The sequence below is a fragment of the Oxyura jamaicensis genome, chromosome Z (genome assembly GCF_011077185.1).
Source record: "Oxyura jamaicensis isolate SHBP4307 breed ruddy duck chromosome Z, BPBGC_Ojam_1.0, whole genome shotgun sequence".
Classification (NCBI taxonomy): domain Eukaryota; kingdom Metazoa; phylum Chordata; class Aves; order Anseriformes; family Anatidae; genus Oxyura; species Oxyura jamaicensis.
Genome location: NC_048926.1, coordinates 29,968,336 through 29,988,353, shown reverse-complemented (window position 1 = coordinate 29,988,353; position 20,018 = coordinate 29,968,336). Strand labels below are relative to the sequence as shown.

Genomic DNA, 20,018 nt, shown 5'->3' with positions numbered 1-20,018 from the left:
GCGTGCCCTTGCTGCTAAAAAATCTAAAGGTATTCTTAGTTGCACTGGCAAAGTGGAAGCACCACCAGCAGGTTCTGTCTAAACACCAGGAAACACTTCTTTACTGTGCTGGTGATGGAGCACTGGCACATGTTGGCCAGTGGAGTTTTGGAGTCTCCCTGCTGGGAGATCTTTGAAACCTGACTGCACTTGGTTGCGGGCAGCCTGCTGTGGGTGTCCCTGCTTGAGCAGGGACAGGTTAACAGATGACTTCCAGAGGTCCTTTCCATCCTCAACCATGCTGTGATTCTGTGTCTACGAGGGGCAGCTGTTTTTTTGTTTGTTTTTGTTTGGTTGGTTGTTTTTTTCCTGAGGGTCAGTAAAGTTATGTGGGGCATAAGTGATGGTATACAGAAACAGAAATCAATTATCTCAGCCAAGGTAAATGGTAAAGGGCAAACTGACATATATTGAAGGATTAGACCTTTCATTTAAAAATATTCTCCATCAAATGTGAGTTCTTTTCCAAAATAGCTACAAGGATGCAGCTGATGGTGACAAAGTAAATTCAAATATAAATCAGGAAGGAGGAAGGCTGCTTTTCTGTGTAAGCAGAGAACACAGTGAACACAATGTTCGGCGCAGCAGTCTCTTTCTCCTGTCCAGAAATGAGAGCTAGCTGAGTTGAAAAGACCTGACAAAATTAGTAGTAAAAGGCTAAAGTAATTGTATTAGGCCATCACTCCTGGTCCCATGATGTCGTTTACTGATACAAAGTACCTCTCAGGGAAGGAACAAATAAACCCTGTGGTCTAGGCACATAATGGGAGCTGTACCACTAAAACGGTTTAGAAATGTGAGAGCACATCTGATTCTCAAGCACTGATGCAGTTCTTGGGCTGTGTGAGCACAGAAAGAGTGGAGTGCATTGCTATCACATGGGAAGAGTTTTCTAGGGGAACAAGAGAAGTCTATAACTGTATCTTGTGTCTTAGATGTCAATAGTTAGAAATGTGTTGTCAGTGGATTCTGCATTGTGCCCTTTTTCTCTGGTAAAATAAAGGGGCCTGCAGTCTTCAAGTCTCTTCTGGTGAGGGAATTTGAGAGTGATTCAGCTTTGCCTGTCCTTCATATTCTCATGAGCACAAGGCACCTGGAGACATGGCTGCGCCAGTGTCTTTTGCAATGTCTTTTGCACTGGCCCAAGAGTGGCACATATGTGGACAAAATTTCTTGAAGAACTACAATTTTACAGTAAGAGAAGTAGTTCTTTCTGTTTGCTGGAAATCAAACTTTCTTTGAGCCACGGATTTTCTGGGGAAAGGAACTACAGTCAAATCCTATGGTTGTGTAAGGGTGCGGAATACAGAGGGTCAGTTCCAAAAAGCTCACAAGGGCTGGATGTTAACTGTTAGACAGTAGCTGTAGACAGCTTGTTCAACTTTTGCACTGCTCTTAGTTGATCTTTTTTACTGTATGTAAAGTTCAGTGTAGAAGTAGGGCCAACAGACAACCCCGGAAGCACCTGTTAGGCATAAGACTGCTGAACTACTGGTAGGGAAAATAATTTTTTTTTTTTTTTTTTTCAAAATAAAAAAAGGTATCTAATAATTTGTCCTTTTTATGACAGATTCTTGTATATTACTTTCCAGTGAATAGTTTGTTTATGTCTTTTTTAAAATAAAGGGTGAGTAGGTGGGCAAGATGTAACCAAAGTTGCCAGCAGTTTCTATCTGGCTTATGGTGTGTATTTACTGTTGGTAGATCTGTGAAGGAGGCAAGAAACCCACAGTTCAGCACAGTGAATTAATCTGACCATAGGAAACAAAGAACTTAAAACAAAAGCACGTTCAGCTTTATTGAGGCATTTCAAGAACTAGTTCTGTAAACTATGCAGGAATAATTTTCAGCAATTGCTTTTGAAAGCATGTGATTTTTATTACAGTTTTAGCTTTAAGAAAGTTAAGCTTGTACAGGGAATTAAGAGGGAGCATGAAGAAACTGTATTGATGTTCTCAAAGTTTAAGATCTGTTGCTATCATGGTGAATAAGGTGGGGGTAACTGATCTGCATCAATTTTTTCATAAGCTGGTGGAGCATCGGGTACCTGTGGTAAGAAAATTGGTGTGAAAGATTGAAAAAACAATTAGGGTACAAGAAAATGACATTAAATATGCTAGGAAGTATTTGCTTTCATATCAGGAGTTGTACTATAGCTTAAAATAGCTGAGAAAATTCTTTATGTCTTTATATTATCTCAGTTCAGTTTTTTCTAACATGTTTTCTGGTTTTGCATCAGATTAAAATGGTTTTGTTTGTATCATTCATCCAAATAAATAATTTTTATATTTATTAAGATAGAAATTTTACACGGAAAGTATTTTATATGTTAAGATTTCAGACTGATATGTGAAACTCAACACATGTATGTTATCTTATTTGCAATGTTAATAATTTGGGAAGCTTATTTAAAATTGGTTATAAATTACCCTTTTCACTATTCTCAAACTGTTTAAACACAACCGTGACTCGACGTATAAATTTATCAGTTAATTTATTTTAACTTTTAAAAAATTATGTGTTTTCGAATGTTCTTCTTTCCATAGTGATTAGAGTAGCTAAAACCTTGAAGTGGTGCTCCCTGACAGGTTGTCGTGTACCAGGCACAATCTACTTGCTGTCAGTCAGCATGGAATAGCATCTATTAGGAACATCTATTATGTATATTTAATCCGTGTATGTCAGCACTCACATGCTACATCATGCTAATAGATTGCATAATTATCAGACAACTTAGGAAATGTAGGTAAAAGATTTTTTTTTAATTAAAAAAAAGAAGAATTATTAATAGTATATAGTATATCTAAATCACAATTTTAAAAAATCACAGTAAAAATTGTACAAAATACTACTTCTTAACAGTTATTGTAGTCATCGAAGTCCCAACCTGGAGAGTACAACCTCAGAAAGCATTATTTGAATGACTGTTTACCAAGATTGTCTTACCATATCTTACTATGTTTTAAGTAAATAAAGCCCTGAGTTGCAACTTACCACAGAATCAAAGTTTCTGTACTCCTGCAGAGCCATTTTGCAGTCCACTATTCTTCCCTCACCTACCATGGTTCGTATTGTGCCCATACTAGTGCTTTTGCTCTGTGACAGATCAAGAAGAAACATGGGGAAGGTGAAAGAAAAAAGAAAATGTGAAGCTGGAGTACACTACATGAATGTATCGTATGGTCGGACTTGATGATCTTAAAGGTGTTTTCCAACCTAAACGACTCTGTGATTCTGTGATCCTTTAATATTTGACAGTATATTTACAGTATTTATTAGAATCTTGGATTAGGTACAACAAAACAGCAGCAAGTAAGAGAAGCAATCTATCTAGCACTTCTGCTGTCTCTGCCAAGACAGACTCTCCCTCTTACATCACCAGTTATATTGCCATCAAAAATGGGGATCGTATTTTAAGGTCCATGACCACTGCAGGGACCTTTTTTTTCCACATATTTCTGTCTTTAATCTCAGACTTTTTCCATTTTCAACCATGTTTTTGTATGTTCTTTACCAATTTTCCCCTTTCCAAAAATCCTAGCAAAAATAAGATTTTAAAAAACAAAAAGTATCTGCAGTGAGACGGAATTAAAAAAGGCATCATGTTTTTTACCATGATGTGCAGGTATGAGAGAAATCTGTTTTATATGGCAGTTCATGTTTTATGTGTTCTTCTAGTTGATGTGCCTACTGGATAGGTCACTGGAAAGGTAATAGGACAAAGTTGTTGGTAACATCAAGGAAATTGGTTTGCTGACAAGAGGTGTTTTTAAGTAGAAAATGATTACTCTTTTTAGAAATATTAGGGTAACTAAAAGATACTTACCACTTACATGGTTAAAAACTGCCTCTTTCTCACAGGAGAGAGAACAGAGCTTCAAAGATAAAGCTTTGAGACTTTCAACAACAAATTTCGTGGGATGTGTCAAATAAATTTTTAAGAAATATTTTTGAAGAAGATAGAAAATAAATTTTTAAGTAGTTTTTAGAAAGGAAATCTCAAACCTGTCCTCCTTTTTTTTTTCTAAATCTGAAAATTACAAGTCAGCTTTTATAAAATTGTCTTCTTTATCACCTATATGAATGCAATACTAACTTAGTTACTTAAAAGTGTCATTCATCTTCTCTGCTTCCTAGACTTACTTTAATCATATCTGCCCTTACGTAGATGTAAATATTATAAGTAGTGAAGATGTTATTTCTTTTCAAACAAAAATTCCCTGAACACAACATGGTTTTATGTAAATTTAAAAATAATGCTGCCTAGAGATCAGTTTTTCCGCTGGTAGGTTGTGCAAAGCTGGGCAGTTGGCTTCACATATTCTGTGCTTCTGTTTCCTCTGCCTGATTTGCAAGGTCTGCAGGGTGGGTAGGGCTTCATGTTGCATAGTTTTACCCATGTTAGCCTGAAACAATGATGTCCTATGACAGGTTTGATGTTCTCTGCATTAATGTAATGCAAATAATTATAATATATTTTCAAAATACTAGTGTGCAAGCTGCCATGCTTACCCGTAGACTTTTATAGCCACTACGTCTCTTGTAATACCAGCAGCCAAAGATAAATAGCATGGCCAGCACCAAAATGAAGATTACAATACCCAGGGCTCTGTTGGGAAAGCAAAACAAAACAATTAACAGCAGAACTAGATGCAATTTTGGGAGCAGGAATTGTTAGCACAAAAGCTTATATCTGTATTCCTTTATTAGAGGAAGGCATGAAGCAGGATTTGCCTTAGAAAACAAAGTATCAGTAGCTTCAGCCAGTCTCTTTAGATCGAGGAGTTTGTTCTCTGGCAAGATTGTAAACATTTTAAAAATGAGGAATATATAGCTTCAAAAATAATAATATACCTGTGACCAGTGCTTCTAAAAAAAGTCCATACCTGTAAGTCCAGCAAACAGCATTGCAATATTGGAAGAGAGTGAGAAATAATATAAATGCCATACCTGCAGAGACACATCTCATGTTTATTTGTTAAATTTCTCCAGGTGGTAAGTATTGAGTAATGTATCATAATTGCATCACTTTACAACAAATTCTGGTAGCAGAAGGTTGGCTTTTGTTGTTTGTTTTTGTTTGTTTATTTCGTTTAGATACTTAAAATTCTACACAATCCCAAAAACATTGTAAGAAACTTTAAATTTTTCATAAACAGCTCTGCAATTCTTTAGTTCTTGTTCCCTGTTGCACAGTATTGCTGTCACTGAGTCATCTGAGGGAAGGTGGTCTTTACAAACTGTGCTGAGAGACATCTTTCCCACTGCTTACCAGGACTTAGGATATATGGCATATTTCCACGGCTTATCAGAAAGCAGGGTGACAAGGTAATTGCATATTTCCTTGTCATAAAAACCTCTTCCTCCTGTGCTAATTTGCTGTCTGTTAAGGCACAGAGCATTTGTTATGGAATGAAGAGAGTGTCTTCCTCTTTGTTTATTCTCTGTGGATGCACATATAAAAGCAAACATGTTGCAATATGTGTGTGCATCGTACAAGTCACGAAGTTCGGAGTCCAGTGAGCCAGCACTAGAAGTGCATTCCACATAAAGATATCCAAAGCACATTGGAAATATTTGTCTAAAGTAATAACACATCACCAGTGAGATGGTGTCTCTACTAACCCAAGAAGCAACATATTTTATTGTAAGCCAGAGATCACAAAGTATTAACTTGAATTAAGTCTACTTAACTGGAGCAGTTAATCAAGAATCAAGTTAAGCAATCAGAAATAATTTACTGAGAGACACATTTGTATGGCATTGATGTCTTTATCTGGTTTTTGATGTTATTTTACCATTTCACTGGTGAGACAATGCCTTTTTGAGATTCTGAAGGGAGGTGTGTAGACCTGGAGGTAAATCTTACTGTAAATATCACAATGTGCCAGCCTCAAAAGTGTAATTCTAAATGATCGTCAGTAAGCCTGGCAATTTTATTGTAACGGCTGATTACTTGCGATCATACGATCAAACTCCATATTCTTGAGTTCTGCAGTTCTGATTTTTCTTAACCATTGAGTACACTTTTAGGTAATGCAAAGACAAATATTACAGAGAGCTACAAAACAGCCCAAATGCACTACACCTATATACAACAGATATTTTTTTCTGATACTATTTTGTAAATTTATTTTCAACATAAGTTTTTTTCAGCTTACATGCTAAAATAGGTTTTGGTTTATGCTTACTCTTCTACTGCAAGATAGCTGTGTCCTTTTCCTCTGAAAAAGTTGCCATCTGGCTGGTGGTTTCTTCTGGGCATTTTGAGAGTTTAGTCTTGTTCAAACCCACAGGACAGAACTATGGCCCTAAAGTGCAAGAAATAATTTGTTATCTTTAAGGCATAATATTATCAACTTTTTTGTTGAATATAATCATTTCAGAGAGATAGGACAATCTGTTATTTTCAGAATAGAGTCCATATTGATCCATATATATCTGCAACTGTCCCGATTTAAGGCAAAACTCAAAACCATAACTATGAACAGTTCCACCGTCACCAAGTTTCTTGCATCTGAGTGCACCAGACAATGATTTGACATGGTCTCTTTAGGCACCAACTGATGACAGACTTCTGAATTAAAGTCTCTTAGGTATATAGGAAAAAGAAAAAAATGTAATTATGCCTGGTCAGGAAAAAATATTTGGAAGAAAAAAAAATATATATAATACTATGCCTTGAGGGATGTGTTTCTTTATTTCTATTACTCTCTATAAGTGTTCAAAGGCCAGATATTCAGTCAGCATAAATTGTCAAAGATCTGTTGATTTCAGGTGGTTACTAACTTATACCTGCTGACAAGACATATTTAGGTGTGCAGGGAAGTTATAATCTTAATTTTCAATTTTAAGAAAGTAATCTTCCACCTAAAAATAGTCTGTACATTTACAAAGGAAAAATCCACAAGTAATCATGTTTCTGTCATTTAAGCAGCATGACAACAGATCCTATTTGGTAGTATCTACCACATCTACCTACCTTACTGGGGTAAGTATAAAAACTGGTGACCTTGCTGAAGAGAACTCTAGCCAAAGAAGCAAAATATTTTCAAAATTCACTAAGAGTCAGTTAAGTCTCTGCTTGCTAAAGCATAATTTCTAATCAAGATAGAATAGTTTGAGTAGAACAAAAAAAATACAAATCTTACCTCCTTCAGACTTGTATTCTGTCTGTTGACTAAAAGCATGTACAGCTTTCTTTTCTTTGACTTGATCTGCATTTTTTTTTCTTCTTTGATCTGTTCTCTTATGACTATCACGAGTTTAAATTCCTTTCAGTACAGCTTCTGAATGCATTAATTAGCGTGAAAGAGGCCAGTAGACAACTTTTCACTTTCTTCTCATAGTCTGTGTCCTTCCCTCCTCATAAGCAGCTCAGAAATCTGTTATTTCTTCATGTTATTACATGCCTTCTTAGAAATGGCTCATCACCATGACCTGCCTAAGCAGTATGACTTCCTGAAGTGGGCAACTTACTCCTAAATTAAAGCGTGTTTTGATTTTTGGCTGATTTTGTGGCTGAGGGCTGAAGTAAATTGAGGTTTTTGCATGTGTTTAACTAGAGCTTTGTTTATCCATGCTTTTTGTACCATTGTAACACCGAGCAGAAAGTTCTGTGGAGCAGAACTCAAAGATGGATGCTGTTATGCCATGATGGGAGTGTCTTATATTAGGGCAAGTACGGTTTAATTCTGGACTGGCAAGCAAATGCTGCAACAAGAAGAGACTCTCTTCCATGGGCTGCACAACTAATGGGGCCTGTTTCTCTGTGGATTTTTTTTGTGAATTATCATCGTCTGTGCTCTTGCGTGCACATATGCTGCAATAATTTTGTTTACAACATCACACAAGAAACAACAGTCCTTAATTAATCCAGCATTTCTGGGTTCTGTGGTGGGTCAGAAGTGCTGGTAGCTGCCAAAAGAAGGTACAATGACCATGAAGGCCCATGTTCTGTTCACCCTTTCCCACAGTTAATCAATAATTTGGACCTCTCTCTTCTGTCACAATTTTTTTGCTTAAGTTTGAAGGACTTAGGTTATCTTTGGACCGATGAACTTGGTTCTAAATTTGGTTGACAAGTTAAAAAATCAGTAGGAAAGAAGAGATAATGTGAAATTAACATCTATTTCCTTAGGAAATCAGCTGAAAGTCTTAACATTGATATTTTCAGTGAGTCTGGAAAGAGCCAAATCATTTCTTCTGCTTGTGTGTTCACATGCTTTTGCCTAATGAAGGTAATAATCTTATCTTGTTTAGCTAGGATATTTGTTTGGATAGTTTTCCATGGTGGTGCCCAGTGCCAGGACAAGAGGCAGTGGGCACAAACTGGAGCACTGGGAAGCACGCCTGTGCTGTGCAAGTGACGGAGCAATGGCACAGGCTGTCCAAAGAGGCTGTGGAGTCTCTCTCTTGAAGACCTTCAAAAGCCATCTGGACATGGTCCAAGGCACCATGCTCTGGGTGTCCCTGCTGGACCAGGGGTTGGAGCAGGTGACCTTCAAAGGTCCCTTCCAACTTCAACCATCCGGTTCTTCTGTGATTAACACCACAAGACCCTTAAAGTCTGAAACAACTCTTTTTTTGGAGAAGAAGTAAAGGGAGGAAGAAGAACGAAAAAGTGTGGAACATATATTTGCTTATTTACCTAAAATGATTTGGTGTTTCTTTTACAGTATTCCAGATTAATTTAGTGAGTTTCAAATGTGAATGAGATACAGAGAAACTTTCTGTAGATACCTATGTGAAACAGGAAGTGTGCACTATCAGTCTAGTAAATTCCCAAAGAAACATGCCGGCCCTTGCGTAAAACTTTAAAAATGTCACAGAGTTCCTTATCAAGCCATGTGTTTTGCTGAAGAAAAGCTTCACTTCTGGGAGGGAGTTCTGACTGAAGAGTATTCTTTGTTCCCAAATAAGCAAGGCTGACACAGAAAATTCATGTGATACCAAAGGCAGTGTGTTTCTGCTCCTTCCTTACCTCAAGCAGTGCTGGGGGATGGGGGGAATTTCAACTGATCGAATATTGTATGTTCTGAAAGAATTTCTTGTTAACAGTAAAATAAGGGGGGGAGGTGGAGGAGTGTGTGTGTGTGGGGGGGAGAGGACAACTTTGTCCTAAGTATGTGGTGCCAGCTGGTATGTAAATGCACAATGCTGCTATTGAGAAATCGGGTGGATGAGAAGGTGAAACACCATGTTTTAGTTCTGATCTTAGTTTTCCTTACAAAACCCCATTTCTCTGAGGTGATGTTGCTAATGCCTTGAGTACAGAGTCACTGGAATTTATGCAAGGATTTCACAGGTGTTACCTTTTAATACATAATATTTCAGGAGCAGACGATGGAAGAAGAGGAATAATTACAAGAAACCCCAAAGAAATCCAGACCTTTTCTTACAGCCAGCAGTCTGTGGCAAAACCTATACACTGATGAATCTTGATGACACATATGATATGAATGCTTCCCCTATAACTGAAAATAATATACTTGACCTTTTAAAAAGAATGGTGGTTGTTTTTATTCTGCTGACAGTGTGATTCCATCTTTCTAGGATGAGATTTTTATTAATTTGTTTATTTCCCTTAATTGATAGTCTTTATTTTTCACTGGCATTTAAGGTTTCCTGTAGCAGGCAGAGCAAAGAAACATAAGTACCTTGAGAAAGGCTTTAGTTTTGCATTTTTTGGGAATTTCAGTAGAACCACTTCAGTATTTCAGTGCTGGATCTACATCAACAACAAACACAGTACATTAAGTGTGGGTAAGGGGACCTTTCAGTTATTGCTGAACATCCTCATTTCTTCATGGCTTGGGATGGGGGGGAGGGGGCAGAGGAATCACCTCCCGTGATCTGCTGACTCCCCCGGTGCCCACAGCCCCAGATGCTGCTAGCCTCTTATACTGCCCTTGGCAGATGTCAAGATGCCTCAAAACACAGAAATTGGACACAGGGACTGTAAATAAAATACAGAATTTTAATTGAAAATACAGAAGTTTAATAGAAAGGAAATGGCCTGTATTAAATATCTCTCTATTCGTTCCCCCTCCAACAATTCCACTTTCAATTAAAAAAAATTAAGGGTTATTCTGAGTATCAGAACACTGCAGTGACTTACAGAAATCTAAGTCGTTAAATTGAAATAACTGAACCATATTTTGCCAGAAATTTCAAGTCCTTGCTACAAGTCTTCGCTCAGCCAGCTGTGTCTCTCCCACTGTGTGTTCAGCCCTCACAGATAGTATATTAGTAGTTCAGCTAATTTCCTGTAAATTAAATTAAAATTTTGAAATTATTATTATTGCTATGGGATGAGAAATGATTAGTATAGATGAGTGATTGATGTTAAACTTGGCTACACAGATAAAATGTTTCAATGAAAAACACTCTGAAGCTCATAAGTAAGGCAGCTATAACATTTGGTATAGCTTGAAAGCCCTTTTTCCTTTTCCTTTTCCTTTTTTTTTTTTTTTTTTTTTTTTTTTTTTAATATGATCCAGTTCTTCCTCTCTTCTCTTCTATTACCTCTGCCCCAGATAATACAGAATTACAGAAAACATGTGATTTGGATACAGATTCTTTTTGTTCTCATAAATCAAATACGTGCTCAAAGAGCCTTAGGATAATTGCAACATAGAACTAAAGAGGAACTCAGGAAATCATCTAGTCCATCCCACTATTCTGAGGCAGAACTGGGTATATTTAGATTCTCTCTTGTCTCATCTATTCTCTAATATCTCTATGTTATTTTATTCTCCCTATGCTCTCTTTCTATGCTTAACAGTCTATAATGAGGTTTTTGTTTTTGTTGTTGTTTTTTTTTTTTTTCATGAGATAACACTGCCTTGCTGTAAATTATACCAATTCCTGATTGCCTAAATAAGAAAATAAATTAATTTTTTTTTCTTTATTTCAGACTATTACAGATTTGAAGGCTGTTTTCATACTCTCTAAATCTTTTATTTTCTAAACTGGACAGTCTTTATTTTTTACATTTTTTTTTTCCTTTTAAGCATTTCTCATTCCTGTTCCACTTCGTGTTTTTGCAGTTTGTGTATGTCTTCCAATTAAAGCCTTGCAAGCATTTAATTTAGATCATAGATTCTCTACCTCGCTTATCACAGCCTCATGGGACTGTGCTGAAGACTTGTAAAGTTAAAATGGATCTTCAACATCAAAATAATATGACAATGGTTACAGGTATTTTTTGCTTGAAGATGATTGACTTTCTTCCTCTGTTTCAAACATTCCTACCCAAAACATCCATCATTTAAAAAATCCTACTAATATTGACTTTAGAGAAAATCAGACACTTTCATAAGTCCTGAAAAGCCGTAAGATGTCCAACGTAGTCACACCACTACATCATGTTCTTGATACCTTCTGTTCTGAAGTTTCAGGAAATGGAGAGAAGGGTATGATAATGTTGACTTTTCTGGTTTAGCATTAGTCTGAGTTCCTCTTTCACTTCTTTGTTGAAATTGATCTAAAATAACTAAAAATACAGCTGCTAGGACAAGAGTGGCTCCTGCCATGTAGAAGCCTGCTTTGTAATCTCCAGCCATGTCCACAATCAGACCTGGAAATAAAAAAAAAAAAAAAAAAAAAAAAAAAAAAAAAGACAGTAATGGGACTGATAGAAAACAGGCTAATGTGAATTAGCTCATCAGTGTGAACATACCCTCTCTTAAAGGGAGTATACTGGCTATATAATTGTGTTGCAGATTTCAACATCATGAGTGCATAGAATATTGGTCCATTATAGCATTTTAAAATATAAAACACTTCTCATTTACTTTATATGTGAAGTGCTAGTAAAACATAATGCTACACGGTTTAAAACACTTTCCAACCCAAAATATGATGGACAATAAAGGCAATAGCAGAAAAAAATAACAAATCGTGCAGCCTTTTATCTTAGTAGCCCCATATTCTGAGGTGTAGCTATCATCAGATGCTGTAAATTGGACCTCAGCTGTTGACCAGGAGTTTAAAGAAAGGAGATGCCCTCTACTGGAGATAGGTTGATAGGTTGCCTATACTGCTACTACTGACCTCTGCTAAACATTTTTCAGTCATAGGCGTTACTGAAAGAAAAGACCCTGTTTTTCTTCGGTAGCCTTAACCCAACTGAAACACCTAAGCCATTGTACACCATGCAGAAGAAATAGTAGAACAGTAGCAGTGCTGCAGCACTATATACTGCACTTTATAGTAGTACCGTATACTGGCTGCTCAGTGGGTACAATGGCAGTTCTCACTCCTATATCACATCAGTCCTGCTAGGCAGAGGAACTCTGAAACCAGATCTTTTGGGTTTTACTCTTAAACTAAGAGGGAAGAGCTAGTAAAGTGCTAAAGGTTCCCTCTGCTTTTGTACCTTCTTTTGGCTTGCTGCATATACGCAAAAGGGATCACATTGATCCCTAAGTAATCAGTGGATCACATTGATCCCTAAGTAATCAGTGTTTGTGACCAGGAATGGTGTCTGTAAGTCCCATTGTTGTTGTAGATCTTATTGGCATAACTTTGATACTGTTTCTTCTGAACTTCTCCATAATCTTCCTTGTTTCTGTATCTTCAAATGCAGATTAAAATATTACAGTACTTACTCTGACCCACTTGCAGCCTTTTATGTGGTGTCATTACCACAGAAATCATGGTAGTCTGTGAGCAGTCTCTCATTTTATTCAGTGGTCTTTGGATGAGGGCTCAGATCCACTTTTTACATTGGTCATTTTTTTGCCATATCACTTTGTAAGGTCCCTACAGCTTGCAGCTGTTTTTCCTTGCATTTTTCCAGGATGACTCTTGCCTACTGCCAACCAATATCCTTGTGCTGTCTCATCATCTGCTTTCTCTTTCCACTGTTTTTGTTTGTTTGTTTGTGTTTTCGTTTTTTAATTAAATAATTTGTTTATTTTTATGCTGCCTCCCCATTTATTATATTGATTAGCTCAAATACTGCCTGAAAACAGCAGGCATCTCTGTGAATATTTCCTCAAGGTTCACATAACCTAATGTTTCAACCTGTTAAATGTGACGTTCTGTATAAACCTTCCCAACAATACCAGCACTTATGCAACAATATTAGTCTCAAAGTTCCAAAAATCCAACAGTATCTCCTCTGCAAGTATGGATCTGCTGCTTGCTCCAAAGGTACACTTTCATAACAAGAGAATAGGAGTCCATCAATTGTGATTGGGGAAACAGGAACACCGTATGAACCCTGCCATTCTTCCCTGCTTTCATGTTGAAGAGGTATCTCTAAAACCACAGAGAAGAGAGGAAGCAAGATATTTTTTAGAGGAATTCAACTAACTCTTTGTTTTATTTACTTCTTTGTCCAGATACTCCTGAGATAACAGAGGGCAAAATTTGGTCCAGATCCAGATTTTTCAGTTTGGCTTACCACTCCTCATACTCTTGTAAACTGTATTTAGCAAAGCATCAACTTACCAGCAAGCGGAGGCCCCAGAAAACCTCCAGTGCTTCGAATGAGCATGAAAAGCCCTAGAGCACTGTCAAAATCTGACATGCCCACAACATCTGCCAGCACTGTAATGTGAACGGCGACTGTTGTGCCAAAGAAGAATCCATAGAAGCCAGTGAATATTGCCAGGGACAGATAATTATTAGCCAATGGCAACAGCATCAAGGAAGTGCTGATCAGTGTAATTGTCATTGTCAGTAAATGAATAGTTTTGGTAACATGGAGATTGGCGTACCAGCCACATAGCAGTCTGCCTGCAAAGTCCACCATAGCCAAAATGGATAGGAGGGATGCAGTCCAAGATTCATCTATTCCCATGCTGTAGCTAAGTGGAACTAAAAATAACGGAGGAACAAAAAAACTCATAGCAGCTAATATGCCAAACGTGGCATAAAGAACGAACTCCGGTCTCCTCACAAGCATCCAGTTGAAGGTTTTGTGGGCAGTGGAAGACTTTTCTTCTTTTTCTGTCCTAGATGCACCATTGCCAGGTGGGGTTTCAGACTGGCTCGCCTCAAGGCAGCAGTTGTTTGTCAGGGGTCGCATCAGCACTCCGCAGACACAGATATTGAGTTGGATGCCACCTATGATCAAGAGGGCACCTTTCCATCCATATTGGCCAATCAACCACTGGAAAAATGGCCCAAATGTAAATGCAAATGCACATTCTCCAGCACTGGCAATAGCATTAGCCAAAGCTCTTTTCTTGGAAAAATAATGGCTAACAATGCTAATGGCTGGTGTCCATGAGAAGGAAATCCCAAGTCCTGAAAAACACCAATATAAATAGTGCCAGTTAAAAACTGTTGAGGTATTCTGTGAAGCAGAAAATTAAAACAGTCAGTACTCTTACATTTGCAAAGTTAAAAAGTGTTAAAATTAAAATAATTTTGTTTCTCATCAAAGCAACTGTTCAGCTGTACTTTGTGTAAGATTGTATTTGTAGCACTTGTTCTGTAAGAATAGGTTTTAAGTTCAACTAAAAAAAACAAGTATGATGTATACACAACTGTATTCTCACCATGGGTGGAAAAATAAAAATAAAACACTGTTGTTTTGACAAACTTGCCATGAGCTTAGAAATCATATGACTGTGGAGTTGAAACTAAATAGACTAATAGTGTTCATACTGACCTAATTGAGGATGCTGCTAGATCAGGTCTTTGGATTAGGCTGAGTTCTGTTCAGGCTTAGAAGATGAAGGAGGATATGAAGGAGGCTGGTGTATTGCCTCTACTTTTCATTGTTTTGCCAGACTCCTTGGCTTCGATCCTGCTTTGATTTAATTTAATTTTAATGGCTCTCTAAAAACTACTTAGCAGGCTCAGGACTGCCAGAGGACTCAAATTCCAGACATTTTCTCAGCCATCCAGCATGGAGCTGGGACAGGTTTATTTTATTCCCTTCCAGCCTTGCTTCCTGTTCCAGGAAAATCCTAGTTGAAAATAAATTTCTGGCCTGTTTTTACCTGAAGTGAAGCAAAGGATTTCAATCAACTGAAAGCCAGGAAAGGTGTTCAAAATGTAGTATTATATGATAGAAAGTACAAGATTTGGGATCTCTAGGTCCCTGTGCTTCAGCATCCATTAGGCTCTTCAGACATTCACAGAGCTCTCAGCTCTCATTAAAAAGATAAAACACTTTCCATTTGCTGGTTGCATGTAATTAAAATGTAAAAATTCCCAGCATCTAATTATTACTTTACTACATCATTCTATTTTCTAGCACAAATTCTAGAGTGGAACATGAGGGGAACAACTTTTAAGGATGGTTGAAGGTTCTAGATGTTTATAAAATCAAAAGAGAAATGAGATTTTAGAACTCCTACCATTAGCATCTGCAGGTAAGGGTTCTGAGTTGCTAGTGAAAGAAACCTGTAAAGCAATAAAGTCCTACCCTGTAGGAAGCCAGTTGTTGCATACATCCAGACCATGTTGAGCCCAAGAAATCCCAGTGCCATTCCTGAAAAAGCGAGGAGTCCTCCGGTGACCACAACTGCCCGATGGGAGTATTTTACACAGAGTGAGCTGGCAACGGGGGCTAGATCAACAGCAAAACAGGAGCAAGATAAATACATTAGGAACATTAAGCTGATTGACATGACTAAGCAATCAAATAAAGCATTCAAAGATGAAACAGCTTTCATTCAAAGAAGCAAATACCCAGTCCTTTGTTCTGTGGGGCCGTGGTGCATGTGTGAGACAATGCCACAGCCTGAATTCTGATGTGTTCTGGACACAAGGGCTGATCATGATCCTGCCTCATAGGGAAATGACAGCCCTGGTAACACATTCAAAAAGAAAAAACACAAATCTATTCAAAAAACATTAAGTGGATTCTTTTAAACTATATTTTAATGGAAAGAAAATTTCAGTGTTTTCTTTGTGGAATGGTCCTACTAGATATAAAAACACAACCATGTGTCTTTTCTGCATGACAGAAATTCGTGTAGCCCTTTAGCAGAAAGGGAAACCCCAACCTCAAAATCTCTAGATTAATCTATAAAAATGTCTATCTTAATCTATAAAAATGTGTTACTGTGAACATAAAATATATATGGCTGGCACAAAAGGTTTCTGGAGAACATCAGCTTTTTACCTTCTACACTTTTTAAAATCTTTTGTTCATGAAATTGTGAGAAGTTTTATAAAAGACAAAAAGTTGAGGTTTATTTTTAGGTAATATTTTTCCAGGAATTCTGCAGTTCATTTCTTAAATTTGTGTTTGACTGGTACAGTTCCTTTCAGCAAACTGTAGGAACTCCAACACAGAGAGGAAAAGTTGCCTGAAGTACAGATCTGAGGCTTTTTGCCTCTATCTCACTTGGTGGTGCAATTCCAAAAACAAACAAAAATGCCAACAAAGAAATGTTAGGAACGGTTTTTTGCTTAATCAAGGATCAGTTCTTGCCTAGTTGTTTTTCCACGAGCACCAAGTTATAGTTGTATAGTATACTTTATGTATACTTTAAAGTATACTTTATGGTACGGTATACTTTATATAGAATATAGTATATGTAGTATATGGCATACGGTAAGGTATACTTTATGGTATACCTTAATATCTTAATAAGACCATACCTGTCAACGAAAGGCACTCTCCATTCTGTGGGGATAATGTATACGTGTTCACGTATTTATGAAATAATAATGGCCACTAGATGGAACCCAAGTAACACGGGACAAAACCCGTTGTTTGGTAGGGTTTCTTAGAGAACACAAGAAAGCTTCATGAGAGTTACTGATATTTGGACTCTGGAGCTCCGGCATGTAATGAAACTAAATTAATGAAGGCTGTGTTTATAAACTGAAATAATCAGTAAGACAATGAAGAGAGAGCAGTCAGCAAGTGAGGTTGTATAGTAGGTTGTAGGGAAGGCTCTTTTCCCATTCCCTTTGAGTAATATAAGAAGAGACTCTGGTAACTAAGACAAGTGAAGTAAACCCAACAGAGAGATATTAACAACCACAAAGGCTGCAGGATGCATATTATCTGAGAGAAGCTATACAAACCCAACATGTCCTATCAGCATTTATAGCAAAAGCACAATGATTTGATAAGTACGTACAATTGACACTGGACTTCAGATGTGGTTTGTAAGATGTAGTGGAAGGGATGAGAGGATGAAGTGTATGCATTTGGAGAATCATACACATATGATGAGCAAAAGAAGGGAAAAGTAGGCTGAGGATAACAAGAAAGATCCATAAAGTGCTTAATGATGAAAGTTCTGCAATTGGAACAGAACTACTACCACAGAGGAATTTTTTCATAGAGAAAGAGAAGAAACAGAAATTGAACACAGGATAGCAGGAGGAGGAAAGGAGCTAGTCACGGAACTGGGAGTGGAGAAGACAGCAAGGGGTCAGAGCTTGAAAAGATAAAGGGCAATGCTCAGAAAACTTAAAAGCAACCACAGTGCCAAAGAGAAAGGTGACATGAGATACACACTACTACCAGGAGGAAGCCTGTGTATGTGATGGCGAAATCCTTGCTCTGGTAAATTGAACAGCCTGTTACAGATGCAAAACCCCCCAGGCAGAAACTTGCTCTCCTTCCATGAAAGACATGGAGATTCTGAAAAGATGTTGAAAAGATCCAAATGGGAAAAAAATAATAATAAACTGATCATCCTTCATACTGAGCCAAATGACACTGAAGGTTTCCCAGTGGAACATGTTAGGAAAGACTAAGCCAGGCCAGGAAAGATGCTCAAAGAACTGGAGGCTCAGCTGATCTTCAGCAGAAAGTCTTCTGGTCCCTATAAATGAAGCAAAGGCAGGAGAAGAAGGAAAATTAATGAGTGATGCAAGAAATTGTGAATAGCTATACAGAAAGGTTTTAGGTTTGGCCATCAAGCTGTAAGAGATTTATTTTAAAAGGATTTTGAAGGCTGAAAAACAATTTCTGCTGAAAATTACAGCTGCTTTCTTTGAAGTACACCAGCCTTACACCTGCTAGACAAATGGTTTATACATCGGCAGTGTCATTTAATCTGTTCTATCCCTGAGACAGTCCTATAAAATGTAAATATATTTTAAAAACAAGCAAACAAGCAAAAAATACACTTTTTTTTTTTTTAGTTCTTTTATCCACCTTTTTTTTCCTACACTAAGTTCATATGCATGAATGACAAAATAGTATCACAGCTAGATGATAAGTGTAGTTTGTAAACCTGTTAGATTCCCATTTATTTATTTCTGTAGACCATGAAAAAGCAGAATTCTCATTGATTTTTCAATTAATTATTCCTGTCAGAATGAAACAATACTGTGAATAAAGCAAGGATAGCAGTTTATGGAACTAACAAAATCCTGACAATCCTTGTTTTGCTTTATCTTTTGACTTTGATTTTGAATTACTGTTTTGTTGTTCTTAATACACAATACAAAGATAAATCAGGTGATCTTTGGAAGTAATGCAATGATAAGCAATAATACTGGTAGGTGTGGACTGAGTAGGAGGTATATAATTGTACAGCATCTATGCAATGAAACATCTTCACAATCAAAATTATGATAATATTTCTTACATAAGGTTGCTTACCTGTTGCAATTATATATCCATTTGAGAATATGCAGAGAGGACCTCACAAGTTCTATGCAGTTTCTGCCTGCACATTTGGAATCTTCATTATAAAGGTGAAGGATGATCCATTTTACAATGGCACAAAAGACTCTGCAAATGACTACTAAGGGAAGAGCCAAATGCAGTATATCTGATATTCTTCCTTTAGTTTGGGTAAAACAGGAATTTGGCCTGACTCAATAGCTCATTGACTGCATTTGACTGGTATAGCTTACTCTCCTTACTGATTGTATAGTCTTGTCTTCCCCTTCCTTCTACAGGTGAACTGATTTTTTATTTTTATTTTAACTTCATGAGATTTCTCTCAGATCATTGACTTGGAATCAGTCTTGGCAAGGAGAGGCAGAACTGGCATTAGGCAGTAGGAAAGAGGAAGTCTGTGAAGTGAAAAAGGAGACATGGGAGGGAAGCAGGGCTGAGAGTCACCATTTTGGCAGCAGATGGCTTATCTGACAGGGTCACGCTTCTTGTCATCAAGCTCTTAAAAAAAGTGATAGTCACTGCAAAATGAGTGAATTTGCACAAACTGGTTTAAGAGCTTGATCCAACAGGCTCTGAAGTTCTTAGGATTACCTCCACTGAGTTTGACACAAAGCCTGTAGGAAAGTTGAATCATGAGTCTAGGTACATAAATTCTCTGAGGTAACCTGATTTCTTTGTATACACAAAGAGTGCTCACTAACATAGATACTTTTATTTATTTATTTATTTATTTATTTTTTTTAGAGACAGAATAAGGTGGCATTATCTTTACATGCTTTGGTTTTATATGGCTTTTGTTGTTGTTGTTGCTTTGTGTTTTTGTTTTGTTTTGTTTTGTTGTTAAGGAACCTCTTCAAAGTTTCTTGAGTAGTTAAGACCTTAAGCCAAAATTCTAGAAGATCACTTTTACCTACCTCCTAAATGAAAGGTGGCAATAGTTGCTGACGTGATCCACGAAATGGTGCTTGCAAGTTCATCAAAGTGCTCCTGGATTTCAACAAAGAACAGACCAAAAGTCTTGAGAACAGCAGCAGTCAGGCCCATCACCATGAAGGCTGACACCACCACAACCCACCCATAGCCACCATCTGGTGGACTGCTGTCTTTGGCCTGCATCTTTTCCATGTCTCAAATCTTCTCTCACTTGTTTGTTTGTTTGTTTTTTCAGGGATGGTGATGAAGATTTTTAGCAGATCTGCAAATTAGTAGAAAGCCCGGTGTTAAGTAAATGTACTCAAATACTCTTGGAATGATTTATACAAGTAATTACCAAAGGAAAATACAATATGTGTTTCTGTGGTTTGATTGAAAATACTAGCTGGGAAACAGATGCTCTAGGATACAGAAAGAAAATTAGAAAGTAGAAGAAAGAAAGAAAGAAAGAAAGAAAGAAAGAAAGAAAGAAAGAAAGAAA

At 37.2% G+C, this 20,018-nt stretch overlaps 2 protein-coding genes across 2 annotated transcripts; both read right to left on the bottom strand.

The window, feature by feature from the left end:
* Window positions 1–1,812: 1,812 nt before the first annotated feature.
* MLANA (melan-A) lies at window positions 1,813–7,438 on the bottom strand. Its single transcript, XM_035310506.1, has 5 exons — window positions 7,191–7,438; window positions 6,231–6,350; window positions 4,552–4,648; window positions 3,034–3,135; window positions 1,813–2,086 (listed from the first exon to the last, which is right to left on the bottom strand). Exons 2-5 carry the CDS (start codon window positions 6,302–6,304, stop codon window positions 2,018–2,020), a joined length of 342 nt encoding a protein of 113 aa, XP_035166397.1. The 5' UTR covers window positions 6,305–6,350; window positions 7,191–7,438; the 3' UTR covers window positions 1,813–2,017.
* Window positions 7,439–11,393: 3,955 nt separating this feature from the next.
* Window positions 11,394–19,729, bottom strand: LOC118156100 (monocarboxylate transporter 13-like). The gene is made up of 4 exons (XM_035309887.1): window positions 19,519–19,729; window positions 15,431–15,673; window positions 13,501–14,301; window positions 11,394–11,620 (listed from the first exon to the last, which is right to left on the bottom strand). The coding sequence occupies exons 1-4, from the start codon at window positions 19,727–19,729 to the stop codon at window positions 11,394–11,396; spliced, it is 1,482 nt and encodes a 493-aa protein (XP_035165778.1).
* Window positions 19,730–20,018: the final 289 nt, after the last annotated feature.